The 20,800-nt window shown below is 55.0% G+C and overlaps 1 protein-coding gene across 1 annotated transcript in view; it reads right to left on the reverse strand.

The window, feature by feature from the left end:
• The window catches only part of LOC102450730 (uncharacterized), a 132,996-nt gene that overhangs the window by 77,572 nt on the left and 34,624 nt on the right, over window positions 1-20,800 (reverse strand). Inside the window, exon 4 of the mRNA XM_075917379.1 lies at window positions 401-508. Within this exon, the coding sequence (XP_075773494.1) occupies window positions 401-508 (108 nt within the window). The remainder of the gene's footprint in view (window positions 1-400; window positions 509-20,800) is intronic.

Here is a 20,800-nt window from a genome sequence, read left to right on the forward strand (position 1 = left end):
CCCTGGCCAAAGGCGTGCCTCTGCCTGCTCGGTTGCCTCCTGCAACCCTGCCTTGTGGTCTTATGGCCTGGGGCTTTCCTGGCTCAAACTCCACCAGCCAACCACAGCTGCCTCCTTGTGAACCACGGCTGCCTCCTTGAAGCCTGGCCTTTTAGGGCTGCCTCCTTGTGAGCCCCGCCCTCCATGACTGCCTCCTTGCAGCCCTGGGCCTCAGGCCAGGTAGCCTGGGTTTGCCAGGCCGAAGCCTCTCTCATTGCAGGCAGGCAGGTCCCTCTCCTCCTCCCAGGAGCTGCTCTTAAGGTCTCCAGCTGGGCCCTCATTTGCCTTAACTGGGCTTCCCCCTGACTCCAGGTCTCAGCCCCTTAAAGGGCCAGTGCAGGGCAACGCCCTGCCACAGTACCTATAAAGTCTAGCAGCTGGATTTTATCCCATGAAGTCTGTTGTTGTAGAACTGCTCTTTCAACCCCTTGCTGTGGAACTGGGTCTGCAAACTGCAGGAAGACAAAACCTGGAGAGGCAGCATGGAGAGGACAGCATACCAGTATACAAGTAGGTTTATTTTGCAGGGAGAATGCTTTATTGGGCCCCTTGAATCTGGAAAGGAACCAAGAGAAAACATAAGGGCAGAGAACAGGTGGTGAAGATGAGGATGTGCCTGCGGGATATTTAGGGGAGGCAGATTTGTTTTGTTCAAACTGATACCTTTGCACAAGTGCTTTTGGAGTCGTGTTACACCCTTGTGGTTGCACAGTAGACACACACTGGGCACTGTTCCAGTAATTTACAGCAAGAGTAGCCATGAAATTAGTCAGCCTGTTGTTTAACTGAATGGCAATCACATTTGCTATCCTTCAAGCTCGGGGAATTGATCCAGTGGTGGCTGTGTTGTAGGCTTGTAATCCTCTTTTTCCTCTGGGTTCAGGAGCTCATAGAAATGGCTGGGTTTGTACCTGATGGAGACAGTCCTCTAGTCTGCAGGGATTCTGATTCTGGTGATTTCTTGTGATACTTTGCATGTCTACGCTATTTCATGTGGACCACTGTCATGTTACTGGACTTTAAGGGGAGCAGCCAGATCACTGCTGCACCCATGTGTGGGGGGGGGGGGGTTTGCCCCAAAGTCTGTACAAAGGGGGCCATGTAAGGTGTCAAATGAAAGTTTATGTTCTACTGAATCTATGTATGCTACTCATGTACTTGTATGATATCTGTATGTGGAATTATGAACATGGGCTCTGTGCTGATACTGGCCTGCACTGCCTGTTGTAAAGGAGGATTGTCCAATGAATGACTATGCTAATTAGCAGAGCCCCAAGGACAATGGCTCTCAAGGTGCCCAATACACACCTGAGGAATGCATCTGGGAACATGCAAACCAGCCAGGGCATAATGGCTGCCAGCATGTGAAACAAACAGGTCACTTGACCACGTGACCTGCTCTGGCCAGGAGAACTATATAAGTGCTATGAGGTGGACTCCATCTTGTCTTCAATTCTGCTACTGACCCTAGATGCAGCCTTGTGAGGGCCAGCGAGCCGGGAAGGATTGTCAACCCATCCTGACCTAGGATGTACACCAGAGACTTCTAAGCTAGCAGTTTGTAACATCTCTGCTGAGAGCCTGCATCAAGAACTTGGTGATTGGTGCATGTAATGTGTTCTCCTTAACCTTACTCTCAACCTTTTCTTTCCTTTATTAATAAACCTTTCGATTTTAGATTCTAAAGGACTGGCCCAGCGAAATCTTGAGAGTAAGATCTAAAGTGTTCACTGACCGGGGATTTGTGGGTAGTTCTTTAGGACCAGAAAGACCCATTCGGGGTAGGCGAGATTGGGTTCTATAACCCTTCACCTGTGTGTAAGGTCTGGGGCTGATTGTGGCACAAGGAGAGCTGGGGTGTCAGAGTGGTGTTGCTCCTGAGGCTTCCTGATGGCCAGATTGGCAGCTGAAGTGCTCTGTGTGACTGGTGTGTGGCCTATTTGGGAAGGGTCTCCAGTCAAGGGCTGTAAGGAGCCCTGGTTTTGAGCAATTCACCCTGGGTATGTCTACACTACAGCGCCAATTCAAACTAACTTAGTTCGAATTAGTTAATTCAAACTAATGTATCCAGACTAAAAAACTAGTTTGAATTAGCGTTGTGCTAATTCGAACTAGCGTGTCCACATTAAGTGGACCCTGAACCGGGGTTAAGGCTGGCCGGAAGCAGTGCCGGCAGGGCATCAGATGAGGACTTAGAGCATGGAGCTGCTGCCTCAGGCTAGCCGAGGGCTGTGGTTAAAGGGACCCGACCCCCACCCCGGACAGACAGTTCTCAGGGGTGCCCCGCTTGCAAAGCAGTCGTGGCTTGGAGTGCCCTGAGTGCCCACACTGGGCACATCACAGCACTCGGCCATCAGACCGGCTGCACTTGCCACAGGCTGCCATCTGGGGAGAGGGGGCAATTGGGGAGCTGCAGGAGAGCTTCCACCCCCAGAAGCCCGCAGAGCCAGCCCTGTCCTCCCCATCGGGGGCTCGTACCCCATTTCTCCCTCACCTCCTTCCACTTACCCTTCCCTAACCCCCCTTCCTGATGTACAAAATAAAGAAAACGTGTGGTCAAAAATAGAATCTCTCTTTATTGAACAAAACTGGGGGAGACTGGGAAAAGGAGGTGGGAGAGGGGAGGGCAACTAAAATGATCAGAGGTTTGGAAGAGGTCCCATATGAAGAGAGGCTAAAGAGACTGGGACTTTTCAGTTTAGAAAAGAGACTGGGGGGGGGGGATAGGATAGAGGTCTATAAAAGCATGAGTGGGGTGGACAGGGTGCATCAAGAAAAGTTCTTCATTAGTTCCCATAATAGAAGGACTAGAGGACACCAAAGGAAAGGAATGGGTAACAGGCTTCAAACTAGTAACAGAAAGTTGTTCTTCACAAAGCAAAGAGTCAACCTGTGGAACTCCTTGCTGCAGGAGGCTGTGAAGGCTAGAACTAGAACAGAGTTTAAAGAGAAGTGAGATAAAGTGATGGAGGTTGGGTCCATGGAGTGGTATTAGCCAGGGGGTAGGAGTGGTGTCCCTGCCCAAAGTTTGTGGAAGGCTGGAGAGGGATAGCACGAGACAAATGGCTTGGTCACTGTCTTCGGTCCATCCCCTCCAGGGTCGGCCGCTGTCGACAGACAGGCTACTGGGCTAGATGGACCTTTGGTCTGACCCAGTACGGCCATTGTAAGCTCAGGGCTCAGGGTTGGGGGTCTTGGACCACCTTGATTTTCATGCACACCTGCTCCTGGGTGGCCAGGCTGGCAGCTCTCCTGCCCTAGCCGGCCACTTTCCTGTGCCTAGTGCGGAGGTTGTGGACGAGGTCCACGATGTCCGCACTAGCCCAGGCGGGTGCCCGCCTCGTGCGGTCCAGGGCAAGCTCCCGGGAGCCGCCAGCCTGGTCCCGGGAAGAGGGGGAGGGCTGGGGGGCATCGGGTGGCTGGCTCGAGCTGTGCCAGGTGCAGGGTCTGCTAGCTGGGCGCTAGCATGCTTGCACCTGGCACGGGCATCGTAGCCAGCCCATGCCCCTTTAAGGGGTCCGGGGCCGGGAGGGGGGCAATAGAGTTTCCCTGGTGTTGGCCAGAGTGGCCACCAGGGCAAGCTGGGGAGGGCTAGCCTCCCACTAGTTCAAATTAAGGGGCTACACACCCCTTAATTCGAACTAGTAAGTTTGAACTAGGCTTAGTCCTCGTAGAATGAGGATTACCTAGTTCGAACTAAGCGCTCCGCTAGTTCGAATTAAGTTCGAACTAGCGGAGTGCTAGTGTAGCGCCTATCAAAGTTAATTCGAACTAACTTTGTAGTGTAGACATACCCCCTCAGTGGACGCCCTCAGTGGTGCCCTAGCCCAGTCCATTACAATCACAATTGATTGCACTGGAGCTCACCCCCATGGGATAGATAAGTATACAGTAGTAATTGTTACCTGTCCTTGGAATCAGCCAAGGAATAAAGTTAGACAAAGGGTGAACTGGAGCAGTTCTGAAGCTTGTTTATTAGTACAGATTCTTAAGGGTATGGTGACACACACACACACACACACACACACTGTACATTCATACTGGCAGTTTGAAGGGAGGCTGCAATGTAGATTACTTCTGATTTCACAGGCGGCTGGAGCTGGCCAGGCGTCAGCTTCCCGGAGATCGAGCATGAGACCATGACAATCTCTGGAGTCACTTTGGATCTACGGGAGGGCTTTACTACCTCTAGTTTAATCCCGAGTTCCACATGCTGTTACATCTCTTCAAAAAGAGATTTTCATCTGGCCACTCGCTATGTTAATTTATATACTTTGCATGGTCCTTTCCTGCCTTAAATGGTTACAGATATTGGACTGCCTTATGATCGGGTGTTCCTCATTTACACTTCCTCACTCATTCCATACAAATTCATAAGCATGAATCTAATTAAGCAATATGATTTCTAAGCAAATATCTGGCCTTATCGGTTTTGACATAACAGGAAGCCTACTTAAATTGTAGCGGAGAGAGCCAGAACCAAGGAAAGGGGGTGGAGGGGTGGAAACAGGGGTGTCGTGTCCAGCCAGCTAGACTCCAGTGGGGGAGCCGTGTCCAGCTGCCTACAGTAATGTTATTTTACTGGCAAGCAAACGTGAGGCACAGCAAGATTAAGGACAAAATCTTCCACAGTGGCCACTGATTTAGGATCTTTCACTTTCTGGGTGCCCATCTTGAGAAACAGGGGTGGGGGATTTTCAGATGTGCTGAGCATCCCAACTCCAGCTGAATCAATGGGAGCTGGTGGCGCTCAGCACCTCTGCAGATTGGGCTCTGGCTGTCTCAAATGGTGTACCTGAAATCAGGGGCCATTGAAGAAAGTTTTAACCTAAATGAGAGATGGGGCAGGGCTGAGGTACTCTCTCTTATTGGACCAACTTCTGTTGGTGAGAGGGACAAGCTTTTGGGCTACACCAAACTCTCCTTCAGGTCTGGGAAGGGTACTGACAGCATCAGAGCTAAGTACAAGAGCAAATGGTTTAGCAAAGTTGTTCACACACATTCTAAGGGTCCACTCCAAGTGAAGTGGCTCATTAAAACCTTACAGTCATAGGACAAAAAGGGTGAGCTGGTGGGTGTCATGGGGTGGTTTCTCCTGCTCCCTCGAGTGGGCAGGATAAGACCCCAAGTCCACAAACAAAGTCACTGGCTGGCCCTTTAAGACTGGGCCCACTGGCCCGAGTCAATAAGTACAATCACTGCCTGGCCCTTTGAGACAAGGCCCATGCTGGCGAATCAGGGCTATAGCGGGGCTGCACACCTGGTAGGGGGACCTGGGCCCACCGTACTCCACTGGGTCCCGGCCCAGGCCCTATGAGTGGCAGGACAGCCTGCCAGTCCCTCGGTGGGGGAATCTGATCGAAAGGCACCAAGGTTCCCGGGGCGGGAGAGGCTGCTCCCACTCCTGCCCTGGGCCACTTCCTACCTGGTCCATCGGGGCCTCTTCCCATGTACTTGCCGAGTCCTCCACCTTCCCTGGGGCGGCGACTTCTCTGCGGACGACCTCTGCAACATCCCAACTAGCCCTGGTATCGCTGCTGGCTTCTCCTGGGGTCAGTGGTGGCTGCTGGTCAGGCGCTCCCCTCCTAGGGCCTTCTTTTCTGGCCACCAGCCCAGACTGAGCCCTTCCCCTTTTATAGCTGAGCTGCAGCCTGGGCATGCTTGGTAGGTCTGCAGGGGCAGGGCCTCAGCAGCCAGGTAACCCTGGCTGGGCCCTGCAAGTTCAGTGTGGAGCTGCTTCACCCCATCACAGTAGGTTACAGATTTTTGTAATAAACCAGAAATCCACGGTCTCTGTTTAGATCACACTTTTTAGTGCCTGGCTGAGTTATGAATGTACGTTCTCAGGCTGGTCTTTAGAATGTGTGGTGCAGTTTTCCTTTTGAGAACGAGGGTGGACAAGTCAGATGTAGAGTGATTACTATGTGAAAAGTGTTCGCCCACTCAGTTATTTTCCCGTGTGAGTTCATTTGAGAGCACAGTGATTGTCTGGTTTCACCTGCATAGTCTTGTTGGGATTTAGTGTGGTGGATGAGACACACTGGCTGTGTCTACACTGGCAAGTTATTCCGGAAAATCAGTCGCTTTTCTGGAAAAACTTGCCAGCTGTCTACACTGGCCGCTTGAATTTCCGGAAAAGCATTGAGGATCTAATGTAAAATCATCAGTGCTTTTCCGGAAAAACTATGCTGCTCCCGTTCGGGCAAAAGTCTTTTTCCAGAAAACTGTTCCGGAAAAGGGCCAATGTAGACAGCACAGTAGTGTTTTCCGCAAAAAAGCCCCAAGCGCGAAAATGACGATCGGGGCTTTTTTGTGGAAAAGCACATCTAGATTGGCCACGGATGCTTTTCTAGAAAAAGTGCTTTTCTGGAAAAGCGTCCTGCCAATCTAGACACACTTTTCTGAAAATGCTTTTAACGGAAAAGTTTTCCGTTAAAAGCATTTCCGGAAAATCATGCCAGTGTAGACGTAGCCACCGTGTGGTGTGCTAGGCATTAGGGTTTTAGGTTTCACATAGTTCATACAACTTTGGCTGAAAGTAATTCCAAGCCTCCTCCACATTCAAATCCTTGAGTTCTTTAGTCTGGTCTATTACCCCAACTAGTTCCCTTAAATTTTTAAATGTTTATTTTGTTGGCTGCAGAAGGTGTAAGAGAAAACAACGAAATCAAGGTGTCCAGTGGTTTGATTTTTTTTCCCTGCACTAAATGTGATGTAGCCATAGGAACCCAAGAGCTGTAAAACTTTTTAAAAGGGCAATAAACCCTGGAAGGCTTACAAAGGGGAGACTCTAGTGGGTAGATGAGGGCTGGAGCTACATGAAATGAGCCTGGCTAGTTGGTCCTGTTCCCCCTCCTCATAAAAAGCACTGTCAAGCAAAACAGAGTCACCTGCTGTCAGTGTAGTTGGCAAGACTCTGCAAAGAGGCCATGGATGCAGTAAATCAAAGCCTGTTTGTGTTTCTGCAGTGCCTAAGAGGCTTAGTCATTGACCAGGCCCCTGTTGTGCTAGGAGCTGTACAAACAACATGTGGAGGATGTCAGTAACTCATCCAGAGGTGAGGGGTCTGTGACAGGAGTGGGTGGGTGAGGTTCCATGGCCTGCAAAGTGCCAGAGGTCAGACTAGTTGATAATGATGTTCCCTTCTGGCCTTAAAGTCTTGGGCTACGTCTACACTGGCCCCTTTTCCGGAAGGGGCATGTAAATTTCACGAGTCGTCGTAGGGAAATCCGCAGGGGATTTAAATATCCCCCGCGGCATTTAAATAAAAATGTCCGCCGCTTTTTTCCGGCTTTTAAAAAAGCCGGAAAAGAGCGTCTAGACTGGCCCCGATCCTCTGGAAAAAGCGCCCTTTTCCGGAGGCTCTTATTCCTACTTCAAAGTAGGAATAAGAGCCTCCGGAAAAAGGCGCTTTTTCCGGAGGATCGGGGCCAGTCTAGACGCTCTTTTCCGGCTTTTTTAAAAGCCGGAAAAAAGCGGCGGACATTTTTATTTAAATGCCGCGGGGGATATTTAAATCCCCCGCGGATTTCCCTACGACGACTCGTGAAATTTACATGCCCCTTCCGGAAAAGGGGCCAGTGTAGACGTAGCCTTGGGGTATGTCTACACTGCAAAGTTAATTCGAAATAACAGTCATTATTTCAAATTAACTTTAATAGCGTCTACACAGGCAAACCGCTATTTCGAAATTAATTCAAAATAGCGGAGCACTTAATTCGAATTTGGTGAACCTCATTCCACGAGGAGTAACGCCAAATTCAAAATAGCTATTTCGAATGAAGTGCTGTGTAGACGCTTAATTTGAAATAAGGGGCCTCCAGCCCTTCCCAGGGAGCCCTGGTGGCCACTCTGGGCACAACCAGGAAAACTTACTCTCCTCTCCCCCAGCCCAGAGACAATAAGGGGTAGATCCTGGCCACAGTGCTTGTGCCAGCTCCAAGCCTGCCAGCCCAGAGCCAGCAGTGGCCACCGGGGCCCCTGACCCAGTGGCCCCAAAACATGAGCCAGCAAGCCACTGACAGCCAGCCCTCCACCACTCCCCAGGAGCAGTCTGCCAGCTCCCAGGAGCCTGACAGGGGCTGGAGAAGGCGGGCGCCTTCCTGGTCCAGGGTGGAGATCATGGACCTTATTCAGGTTTGGGGGGGATGCCCCCAACGTCCATGATCTCCACACTAGATGGAAGAATGCGGCCGCCTAGGGCAGGATAGCTGCCAGCCTGGCCACCAAAGGCCACATGTGAACCCAGGAGCAGGTTTGCATGAAAATCAAGCTGGTCCGGCGAGACCCCCAACCCTGAGCCCTGAGCTTCCCCTTCCCCTTGCTTCCCCTTCCAGCTCCCTCCTCCCAGGTTTCCCCCTCCCCTCCCCTCTCCCACCTTCTCTCTTCCCCTCTCCCACCTCCTTTTCCCAGTCTCCCCAGAGGTTCATCTCCCCCCCCCCCCCCCGTTTTGTTCAATAAACCCAGTTTCTATTTTTGAACATACGTGTCTTTTGATTGACATCAGGGAAAGGGGGGGCTAGGGAGGGGTAAGTGGAAGGACGTGAGGGAGGAATGGGGCACAAGCCCCTGGTGGGGAGGACCGGGGTGGCTCTGAGGTCTCCTCGGGGTGGACGCTTTCCCTCAGGGCCTCCTGGATCCTGACAGCCCCTGGATAGACCCCCCCCCCAGATGGCAGCCTGCAGCAAGTGCAGCCGGGCTGATGGCAACGACCCCACGAGATGCACCGGCATGCCCAGGGGCAGCTCTCGCTCCATGTGGCCGAGTGCTGTGGTGTCCTGAGTGCGGGCACTCAGGGCACTCCAAGCCAGGACTGCTTTGCTGTCCCTCTTCGAGGTAGACAATCAAGCGGGGAACCCTGAGAACTGTCTGTCCAGGGTGGGGGTAGGCATATCCTTAGTCTGTAAATACTTTCCCTCCTTCCTCTCTGCTCCCCTCACTATCTGTTAAAGGACAGACACCTCTGTTTAAGTGACTGTGGGAAATGCCACCAGGATGCTGGCATCTTCTGAGAATTAACCAGTGAGGCTATTTGTGTGTGTCCCTGCCAAGTCATTTTACCTTTGACTGTAAATTCCTGTAGTGCTGTGAAGATAGAGTGCCCACAATAGACTAGTGTTCCCTCTAACATTTTGTATCCTTGGGCAGGTTGAATTTTCTTTCCGGAGGGTTGAAATTTCTTATGTGCAACACCAATATTGAGTTAGTGTGTGGTTATGCACCACCAGTACAAACAAAAAAACCCACACTATATATATTAAGCAGTCCATATGTGTGGAAGATTATATATTAAAATAAGACACCTGTGTCTAGTTTCTGTGAAGTACCCTTAGTGATTACAAAGGTAGGGAATTAACCTTCTTCCACTTAAGGAAGAGTAGAAGCCCCAGAACAAATAAACACATGGCTTCAGGGTTTGTAGACAGATGCATGTTTCAAAGAGCTTGCAAATAAGGTTTCATCCTAAAAAATACCTAGTACTTGCTACTTCTGATTCATAAGATCCAGAACTCTACCACATAGCACAGATCTAGCCTTAATGCAGTAAAGCATACCATGTATTAATTGGTAACACAGGAGTTACCTAACACGCTGAACTTAATTTTTTTATCTGCAACACTCCAAAAACATTCTGTTAAAACAATTTTTTCTTTCTTACCTTAAGCCATTAACACCTATGTAAATTTGGTTTGAACTGTGGTCATGCAAATGTCCTGGCGCATCCACATACACACCCCCATGCAGCCTGCTTCTCCCCCCCCTTCCAACCCAGCCAGCCAAACAAACTGCCCCCTGCCTCTACCTCACTGCACAGATGCCAACACCCACCCACCCACCCCTTCATTCCCCATACAGTCAGCCCCTTACCTTCCCCTTCCCAGCCCAGGAGGTTTGACGAGACTGCTGGGTTTCTACCTCTGTCTGTCTCTCCCCAGGCAGACGGGACTCCGCAAACTCCACTCCCCTCTGATTCCCCCCCAACCCAATTAATTAATCCCTCCCCCCCCAGTCACTTATGCCCTCCTTATCTTGACTACTTATCTGCCCTGGGAGCTCTTCAGTTCAAGCAAGCAGCAGCTAAGCTGCTGCTTAGAGATGCCCCCTCCCCCACTGGTCAGCTGAGCTCCCTGCCTGTGCAGGGAGCTTTGAAGCTCTGAGCAGGGCTCAGAAAACAGCTGCATGGTCCCACAGCTTAAAAGAACTTAGCAATACACTGGTTGAGCCGCATCCTCATGTGGTGTAAATTGGCATAGCTCTACTGAATTGGGTTTGAGGTGGCTACTTCAATTGAATTCAGATTAACAGAACAGATCGGCTATGTCTACACTCGCGGCTTCTTGCGCAAGAATGGCTGTTCTTGCGCACGAATCCGCAGTGTGTCTACACTGCCCATCTGCTCTTGTGCAAGTAAATGTACAGTACGGCGTGGTAAGAGACAGCTCCTTGCGCAAGAGTTACGCTGTTTTCTATCAGACTTAAGCTTTCTTGCGCAGGTGCTCTTGCACAAGAGAGCAGTGTGGACATTAGGCAAATGCATACTTGCACAAGAAGTGGCCGCCAGTCAAAAACACAGGTAGCCTCTCTGACACTCCGTACAGGCAATCACCACTCGTTGGTTCCCCCTAGTTGCCCCCCCCCCAAAGGCACAGCCACGCAGCACAGCCATTTGCCACGTGCAGCCCAGGTAGCAGCCAGGAGGAGCAATGGCAGCTGCCCAGCCTCAGCCAGGTCCCTCAGACCCCACCAAGGAGCCACCCCAGAGCACCCAGCAGGCCCACAGGGGCACCAAGTGGCAGGCTCCATGCTGGAGCACCGCTGAGGTGACTGCCCTCCGGGACCCCAAGTCCAGGAGGAGGAATGTCCACATCTTCTCCCACATGGGCCAAGCGCTGGCCGCAAAGGGATACCCAGTCCGGACCCTGGAACAGGTCCGGGCCAAGGTGAAGGACCTTCACCTCACCTATGTGCGGGCCAGCGAGCGTGGGGGCAGAGGAGCCAATGCCTGTCCCCATTACCACCGCCTGCAATGCATCTTGGGGGACAAAGGGGCCAGTTCCCTGCTGGCCCAGGTGGCCACAGCAGTGGCCACCCCAGCGGTCCGACCCAGGTAATCGGAGATGGAGGAGGAGGGAGACCGGTCCTCGGAAGAGGAGGAGGAGGTGGCAGAGGACAGCAGCCAGACCTCACCATCCCGGCCCAGCACCAGTCAGGATGTGTCCCGGGCATCCTCAGAAGCTGGCGAGGGATTGTCTGGTGAGTGTAGTGGCTACCATTTGCAAGTAAGTGTGCTGGAGACAGGGGGGGGGGGGGGGGGGAGAAAAGAGAGGTAGCAGCACATGCAACCTCGTGCAGCTAGGGTTGCAGGTGTCCGGTTTTGAACAGACAGTCCAGTCTTTGAGCTTTCTGTTCGGGAAACAAATTGAGAGGATATAAATGAGAAAATATAAATGTCCAGTATTTTCTAACTAAGGTGTAATGTAGACTGTCATGTAATGGCAAGTGTGTCCGGTATTTCTGTTGAAACCGTCTGGCAACCCTACGTGCAGCCAGACCAAGTGGCACAGAGAAGTGGCATCTAGTCCCAGCACATGCCTGGGACCCCGGCGATTCCACTTGACCAGACCCCGGGGGGGGGGGGGGGGGGGGGGGGGGGGGGAGGAGTGGAGTAGGCCAGCCCCAAGGTTGCAGGCCTAACCCCACACAGCCTAAAGGGTGCTGCACACAGCACACATCCATGGCCACCTCTGGGACACTGTAGCTTCCCCTGGGGAAGGCACAACAGGCCCCCCAAACACATGTGGCCCCCTGGGCCGCCTTGGGACCGCCCCCTCCTGCTGCCCCCAGGGGAATTCCCCTTCGCCAGCCACACCTGTCCCCGGGCATCATGATGTGCTGGGAGGAGGGCACGGGGGCTCTGGAACACCATTTGGGGCATGGGGGTTCACTGACCATGTTGCTCTCCTCTGCTTCTCCTGCAGTGGGACCCCCTGCCAGCGAGGGACCTTCCAGCCCCATCCCGCCGGCGCAAAGGATCCAGGGCCCATTGCAGCGCTCCTGGGACCGCCACCACCTGCTCTGCCATCACGTCTGCGTGACTGAGCACATGGAGCGTGCTCTGACGGAGGAGATCCACGCAGATGCGGAGTGGCGGGAGAGGGTAGTACCTGGAGCGCTGGCGACCGTGTGTGCAGTATCCTGGGCACGATTGCAGACTGAATGAGCCCTGTGCAGCAGCCCAGTGCTGCCAGGCCCCCCTCTGCCACCCCCCAGCTCTCCCCCTGCCTTGCCTATGCCCCCTCCTGAGGTCCCCCACCCTTGGCACCTCCTGGTGCAGCCTGCCCCAACCCAGCACAAGGGGCAGAGGCGCCCCCCACACCCATGGGGGTAGGAGAGACCTCCCTTCACACCCATGAGGCCCTCCCAGTTCAGGGTCCCCCCTCCCCACAGTGCACCCCCCTTCCCCATGTAAATAAAAGTGCCTTGTATCAAGCAAGTGCATTTAATTTATTGGGAGGTGAGGGAAGGGTGGTGGGAAGGGGTGGTGATGGGAGTGGGAAGTGGGGGCACCCCTGCGGCCAGAAGTGTAGGGGCGGCCTATTGTGGGGCCTGGTCCAGCATCACCCAGAGGGCTTCCCAGACCCGCACCCCGTGGCGATTGGTCTGCCAGGAGGCGGCCATGTGGGGCTGCTGGTAGGCCTGACCCGCACCTGCCATCCACCCTGGGAGGAAGGCCTCCCCTTCCCCTCAATAACATTACGCAGCACACCGCGATGACCTCCACGATGTGCTGCACCCCCATGTCCAGGTGGGTCAGGAGGTACCTGAACCGTGCCTTCAGACGGCCAATGGCGCGCTCGACGGGATTGCGAGCCCGGTCCAGGTGGGCGGGCTGTGATCCAGTCGGCCGCTGTATGGCCGCATCAGCCAGGCCATCAGGGGGTAGGCCGCATCCCCCAAGATGCAGACCAGCATCCTGACATCCCCAATGGTCAATTCCCCCTGGGGGAAGTAGGTGCCTGCCTCTAGCCTGTGGCACAGGCCTGAGTGCCTGAAGATGCGAGCATCATGGGCCCGGCCAGACCACCCCACATAAATGTCCTGGAACCGGCCCTGGTGGTCCACGAGTGCCTGGAGCACCATAGAGCAGTACCCCTTCCCCTTTATGAACCGGGCCGCTTGGTGCTCTGGCGCCTGGATGGGGATGGGGGTCCCATTCTACGGCTCCCTCACAGTTCGGGAACCTGAGGCTGGCAGAGCCGGCAATGGTGGTGTCCATGTCCCGGGCCGGATCACCCTTTGGAGCAGCACGTCATTGATGGCGTGGACGACCTGCAGAGGGGCCCCATGGGAGCACAGGGGATGCATGGAATGAGACAGTGCGTATATGGGCTCCTGGGGTGTGCTCACCCTCCCTTTGATGGCCCCTCCCTGCATGCAGGCCAGGGCCCTCTGCCCCCCGGGATTCCCCCCACCCACACCAGCAGGGCTTTGTGCAGGAGGGACAGCATGACCCCCTGGGTGCTGGGCTTCGCCCTGCCCCTACAGCCTCCCCTAGCCCAGTCTGGCCCCTTCCCTCCCCCAGGACGAGCCCGTGGTCCAACGGAGGGCCTTACCTGCAAGACAACCGTGGACCTGCCCCACCCCAAACTGGTTCCCCACGGAGCGGTAGCTGTCTGGGGCGGCCAGTTTCCAGAGGGCAATCGCAACCCTCTTCTCCACAGGGATGGCGGGGCGCAGGTGGGTGTCCTACTTCTGGAGCGCAGGGGTGAGCCTGGTGCAGAGCTCATGGAATGTCCCCCTGCGCATCCAGAAGTTCTGCACCCATTGCTGGTCGCCCCATTGTCCCAGCACCAGGCGCTCCCACCAGTCCCCACTGATGTCGTAGCTCCAGAGGTGCCTGTCAGTGGTGGGGTGCCTGAGCCCAGCTGCAGCCATGGCGAGGTCCTGCACCTGCTGCCCAGTCTCCAGCTCCTGCTGGAGCAATGTGGCTCCCTGGTGGAGGAGCTCCACAGCCTCTATAATGACCATGAGGGGACGTTGCTGGCTGGGGGTCCACCTCCGGCTCCATGGCTGTGACGGTGGCAGCGAGGGTGCCCAGGGGCACTTGCCAGGAACAGAGGTGACAGGCGCTGTTGTGGTTCTTGCTCCCTCAAAAAGGATGCCTGAGCACGCAGCCACAGGGAAACGGCCGTCCAGGAGTCCCTTTAAGTACGTTTCCCAGTGGGGGTCTGGCGCATGCCCACAGATGCTGCTGGTGACCTCGACATGGCTGAATTTCTTCCGGAGACACGTTCTTGTGCAAGGGCTTCCCGCCAGTGTGGACGTTTGCTTGCGCAAGAACCCGCCAGTGTAGACATCAGGTTCTCTTTTTTTAAACCCCTTCACTATGGTTATTTCCAGCAGTGTGACCCAAAAGCAGTTTATCAGTTCGCTCAGTAAGAAATCATTTTAGAAAGTTGAGGCTGGTGACAAATTGTGAACACTGGCTGCCCTAAAGGGCTTTTTAATTGAGAAAGTTATAAGGGAAGGAGTTGGAATGGAGTGGTTTTCACAGTCTTAACTGTAGGGTCACAGCTGTGAAGCTGAAATACACCAGCCTCAATAGTCTTGGGTCTATTCCTTGGCTTGTAGCTAATTCTTACCACTTAGCTCCCAGGTGGAAAGTCAATTGATATTGGGGATGAGTGGGGACAGCAAAACTTGATTCAATTTTATAAACTGCTTGCCCTGTGGTTTAAGCCTCCCCCTACGGCAACAAATCATTTAAATTCTCTTCTAGTTAAAGGGAAGCTTGTGCTGTAGAAGAGAGTTTCAATTCTCCATCCATTGCTCTACTCAAGAAATCTAGGCTGATGTACAGCATATGCATCAATAGATCTCCTACATATGGTGTCTGCATCAATTCATACAAACAACTATGGTGCATGATATAGTGTACATACCACAGGGAACCCACTTTTGCCAGACTTTTAGAGGGGAGCAGTTTGGTCCTTGAAACCTGTATAGATAAGTATAACTTGTTTTAGTCACACCAGCCATGGAACACAGAAGGTGAAACAGCATGCAGAGCAGTCTATTCTTTCAGGGATTTCAGCGTGAATCAGGGCCCAGTTCTCAGGGAACAACTCTGGCTCAAGAATTGACTCCAATCAGAAGCCAAAGCAGAGAACAAACTATCTTGCTGTTTGCACAGCTCTCTAATCAGATCCTTTGCATAGCTGTCCAAGATAGAGCATTGGCTTCAATGTGCAGAAAAAGTTATTGGAAAACTATGCATAACAGCGCCATCTGGTGACAGCTGACAGAACAATATTTTGGTCCATCTTATCTAAAGACCCCCCCTAACTTGTATGGGTTTAGGTAGTATGGAACTTGGATCCAAACCACTTCTCACTCTCTGTATGTATGGATTTTTCTATGTAATATCACAGGGGAAGTGTGCTGCATTGCTAGCTCTGTCTGCTCAATCAGATTACCTTTGTACTGAGCACTTTGTTTCTACAGAGCAATCCTACAGCCCTGACTTTCTCTTGGTGGTGGATGTAGTGTTATTAGTCCATGCATTATGGACTTTGGTGAGCACACTTCACTATCAAGAAGGCCCTTCCTAGCTAAGTCACACAGTTGAATTAAAGCAGGATGCTGTGTTGGTAGGATTAAATCTGTTAAATAGATTTGTGGATGGATTTCTGAACAATGGCATATTGAATTGCTAATTTAGGATCTATAACTTCAGACATGGATTAGAAAATCTTTGGATCAGGTAACTGGTAATTGTGTGTGTGCGCATGCTGGGTGGTGGAATTGAAGTAACTGTCCCCATCCCATGGCAATATGCCTGGACAGTAAATCTATGGAGAAAAGTCACTATGGCTGGCTATTCTGAGAACTGCTTCTGTTGTTTTTACAGGGTGCTCTTAAGGTGGCTGCTAAAAATCTAAGGGTAACACTGGAAGTTTTGGAAGGAATGAGCTTCAGATAACAGCATAGAGAGTACGCTTATTAAGCTTGCAGATGATACCAAGCTGGGAGGGGTTGCGACTAATCTGGAGTACAGGGTCATAATTCAAAATGATCTGGACAAACTGGAGAAATGGTCAGAGGTAAACAGGATGAAGTTTAATAAAGACAAATGCAAAGTGCTCCACTTAGGAAGGAACAATCAGTTTCACACATACAGAATGGGAAGCGACTGTCTAGGAAGGAGTACGGCAGAAAGGGATCTAGGGGTCACAGTGGACCACAAGCTACATATGAGCCAACAGTGTGACACTGTTCCAAAAAAGTAGGGCTGTCAATTAACACTTGTGATTAATGCAGAACAGAATTAGGTGTTAAAAAAATTAACGGGCGTTAATTGCAGGCGTTTCCATGTGGTGCTGCCCCTTTGAAACACCGCCACAACATTTCAAAGGGACAGCACCGAGCAGAGCCTGTGGTCAGCTGGAGTCTTATTATTGTTTAACAGCACAATTAATCTTGATTAATTTTTTTAATCACTTGACAGCTCTAAAAAAAAGCAACCATGATTCTGGGATGTATTAACAGGTGTGTTGTGAGCAAAACTTGTACAGAGTAGAGCGGCAGAATGACTTCACTAGTTAGGCCTCAGCTGGAGTACTGTGTCCAGTTCTGGGCGCCACATTTCAAGAAAGATGTGGAGAAATTGGAGAAGGTCCATGTAATGGGGTACACTCACCGCCACAGCGCCACCAGCTGTCGGTCCTGGGAATTAGCTCGGACGGCAGGTCACAGGGTCCTTTTTGGGACACTGCCCTCTGGCAGTACCCACAACAGTCTCTGAGCTCCACCCTTCCGGAGGTTGGTTGTAGGTCGGTTGGCCTCCTGGAAGGTTCCTCCACCTCCAGGTCAGTGGGCAATACACCTGTCCCACCACGCAGCCCCTGTCAATTGTCCCCCCAAGTCTCTAGTCCCACAACCAGGCCTTGCCCAGGACAGGTAGAAGGGATCAATAGTTCACGTGCCCGGCCTTGCTTCAGGTCCGGACCATAGGGGAAGAAGTTCAATAGAGACTCAAGTCTCTCAGCTCACAGTTCCAGGCAGGGCAGCAGTCCTAGCCCTGCCCCTTTAAGAGGCCCCGGCCTGCATCCAGACCAGGCAGTAACCACCCACAGTACATAAGCCCTGGCTCTGGAGCAGTGCGAGCCAGCAAACACCCAGGTTTAAGAAAGCTCCTGGTTCAGGAGCAGGGCAGGTAGCGCACCTGCAGCAGTGGTGAGGGGGAGACTACCACCCAGTAGGTGGGTGGCAAGGGGGGTGCAAGCCCGCACAGGCCCATCCACTCCACTGCGCCCCGACCCAGGGCCCTGGATGCAGCAGTGCAGCTGCTACTGGCTCAGCAAGGCCCCAGCCTGCAACATGCTGGCTTAGAGCTGCTCTCAGCCGGTGCTACCCCCTGGGCCACTTCTCGTCTCCCCCTTCCCAGGTACCTGTACCTCCAGCAGGTCCATCAGGGAGTTGAGGGCGGTGTCATCCCAGCAGAGTCTGGGCAGCCTAATCCAGGCTTTGGTGGGTTAGAGCTCTGCAGCATCCAGCAAATTTGCAAGGCCCCAGGGTATCCGCAGGCATCAGGACTCGAACAGGACCTCTGGCTCAGGCAGGTCCTCAGAATCACCAGGCCCCAGCAGACACCCAGACTCCTCTGGGGCAGAGGATAACTCTGCTGGCTGGCTTGGCCAGGCCTCTACAACCAAGGCTTGGCAGTCTTTGCTGGCCCTGTGGAAAGCAGCTATGGGTAACCCCAGCCACACTTCAGCCTCCAAATCAGGGACCTTGTGGCAAACCTCTGTCTCCTCCAGGGGCTAGCCTCTGACTAAGCACCCTGGCAGCCTTCTAATAGTCCTAGCCACGCCCCTTAACTTCCTATGGGGGGGGGGGGGCTAGGTAGTGGGTGCCTCTCCACCCCACTCCACTCTAGAGAAGAAGAAGAGGGAGCAGGTGCAGTAGCCGCTCTCTCCCTTCTCCGCCCTGTTCCTGCACCAGCGGGAGCCCTCCCCACCCACGTGGGCAGGCCTGCTCCCTGGATGTTACTCCAACTGCTGTACCCCACCACCTGCTGCTGTTGCCTGAGGGGAGAGGGGGGGGCCTGTTGGTTGCCCTCCCTCTCCCCTCCACCGCTCCAGAGGACGAGGACCACCCCACCAGCACCCACCACCCAGAGACCTTCCCCTGCTGCCTGCCCACTGCTGCTGCTGCACCCCGCTGAGGGGGAGAAGAGGAGATCATCACCATCAAGAACTGTGGAGGGGGTTCGTTTACAGACTGAGCTTTTTCAATCTGCTCCGGGGTGGTGGTGAATTGAACTGTTGAAAGGGGGGCGGGGGGAGAGGCTCAGAGCCCTCCCCCCAGTCCAGCTGCTCCCCCCCACCCCACCCCACCCCACCCGCTGCCACCACCCCCAATGCCCCCTCCACCACCCCTTACCATCTGGACTGTCTCTTCTCCCCCTAGTGGGGTTTGCTGCCCTGCCTTCCACCTGGGACTCTGCTGCAGCGGTGGGCGAGGTTGAGCCCCACACAGCGCTCGTGGGTGTGCTCCCTCCCCCCTCTTCTGGACTTGGCCCCCCTCCCTCAGCTACATCTGGCTGGGGGGCCACCCTTACCCCCGGTCACCCACCCTACCCCAGCAGCTTGGTCTTTCCCCCACTGCCTGCCCCTCCCTGTTAGCTTAGTTTGGTTCCTTCCCTCCCTTCCCAAATCCACTTACCCACCACACCTGCTCCCAAAGTCATCTGCCACGCCCCTGCCCCAGCCAGCCCAAGAGTGTGTGCCCCGCCCCACCCAGCTGTTGTTTGCCTCCATTTTATCCCTCCCCACCCCCCCCACCCCCCCAGCCCTTGAGCACCACCAGATTTGCCTCGCCCCCTCCCTGCCCTGAGCGCTTGTGCCCCCCCCTTTTTAGTTAGCCCCCTTGTTCACTGCACCTCCCCAACGGCCCCATAACCCCCCCCCCCCCCCCCCCCCCCCGTATCCCAGTGCAGCCGGAGGAGCCGGCCCCCGCCCTGTACCCGTTACCTTGCCCCCTGTCTGTCCTGCCGGCACCCTCCTCCTCCGCTTCCAGCCTTGCGGGGAGGAGTGGTTGCTGGCCCCTCGGTTCCCCTGCTCTATCCGCCCCTTTTGGTTCTCTCCCTCCCAGCAACCAGTCGGCGGGAGGGAGTAGTTGCCCCCCTTTTTCCCCTTCTCCCCTTCCCTCCCAATTATACGCCCCCCCACCCTCCCCTTCCCTTGCGTGCCCCCGCCCCTGTATTAGCGCCCTCCTCCTCTGCTACAGTCTCAGCAGGGAGGTGAGGCTGCTAACTCCTCTCCCCCCCCCCCCCCATATCTTCAGTTGCCCTCCCCAAAACCAGCACCCTCCCTCTCTCCCACCCCCTCCATTTCAGACACCCTCCTCCCTCGCCTGCTGTCTGGTGGGGAGGAGCGGTGAACCCTTGCTCCCCTTCCTGCTATCTGTGCCTCCTTCCTACCCCCCCCCCTTCCATGATGGAGGCAGTCCCTACCGCGGCCCCCTCGCTACCACCAGGCCCGACAACTGCTGCGGCTGACCTCCCGACCCCAGGCCCGAGCTCCGCCGCCGCCACGGCCACCGCTCCCTCAGACACGGGAGCAACCGTCACCTCGGCCGGAAAAAAGGGCGGGGGGAAGAAAAAGGGCAAAAGCCCGGCCCCGAAGGCCAAATCCATCATGGCCAAAGCCGCCCCGCCCTCCGCAGCCCCTCCTTCCCCTGCTATCCCCTCCACCAGCTCTGGGGGTGACGCAACTAAGGCCCCCAGAGCGTACGCCCAGGTGGCCGCTGCTACCCCCTCACCTGCCCTGTCATCAGCCCCGACTGCCGCCTCCAGCTCCATCCCTGGCGGCCGCGGCCCCTTTCCCACCATGACCAGGAGGCACGGCGTCCGCTGCCTCCTGGTTGCCGCCTCGCCCCACATGGAAACCTACGTGCGGGCGATGGCGAGGGTGGTGGGGGCCTCGGCCGTGGTGGCGGCCTCCAAGATGTACGGCAAGGCGGTCTTCTTCCTTGCCTCGGAGGCCGCCGCCCAGGAGGCGGTGGAGAGGGGCCTGGCGGTGGGAGGCGTGCACGTGCCCCTCGAACCTTTGGAGGACCTGGGCGTACGGGTGGTGCTCACCTCCGTCCCGCCCTTCCTCCCTAATGCCGCCCTGTTACCTTCCCTCTCCACCCTGGGGAAGCCCATCTCGACCATCAGCCCTCTCCCGCTGGGCTGTAAGGACCCCGCCCTCCGCCACGTTCTATCTTTCCGCCGGCAGGTACAACTGCAGCTGCCGCCGGCGGCGCGTGGCGGGGAGGCGCTCGAGGGGTCCTTCTTGGTGCCCTACCAGGGGGCCCATTATCGGATTCATTACTCCTCGGGGGAGACCCGGTGCTTCCTCTGCCGGGCGATGGGGCACGTCCGGAGGGACTGTCCCTTGGCCCGGTCGGAGGAGGCGTCCGGGCCCCCCGGGGCCCGTAAGGGCGCCGGCCCCACCACCGCCGGCCCCCCTGGTAGTCCGGGATCCGCGGCCGCCCCTCCTCCAACCGACGGCCCTGCTCGGGAGCCAGAGGCGTCCCCCCTGGCGCGCCCGAGCGGGCAGGCGGGCCCCACCTCTAATCGGTCAGTCACCGCGGGGCCCGAGGAGGAGAGGGTGGCGCGGTTGCCGCAGGGCGAGGGAGAGGGCCCTCCCCGGGTGGAGGTATCCCCTTCCTTCCCACCCTTGCCACAACGCCGTCCCCGAACCCCAAAAGTGCC

The sequence above is a fragment of the Pelodiscus sinensis genome, unplaced genomic scaffold (assembly GCF_049634645.1).
Source record: "Pelodiscus sinensis isolate JC-2024 unplaced genomic scaffold, ASM4963464v1 ctg45, whole genome shotgun sequence".
NCBI lineage: Eukaryota > Metazoa > Chordata > Testudines > Trionychidae > Pelodiscus > Pelodiscus sinensis.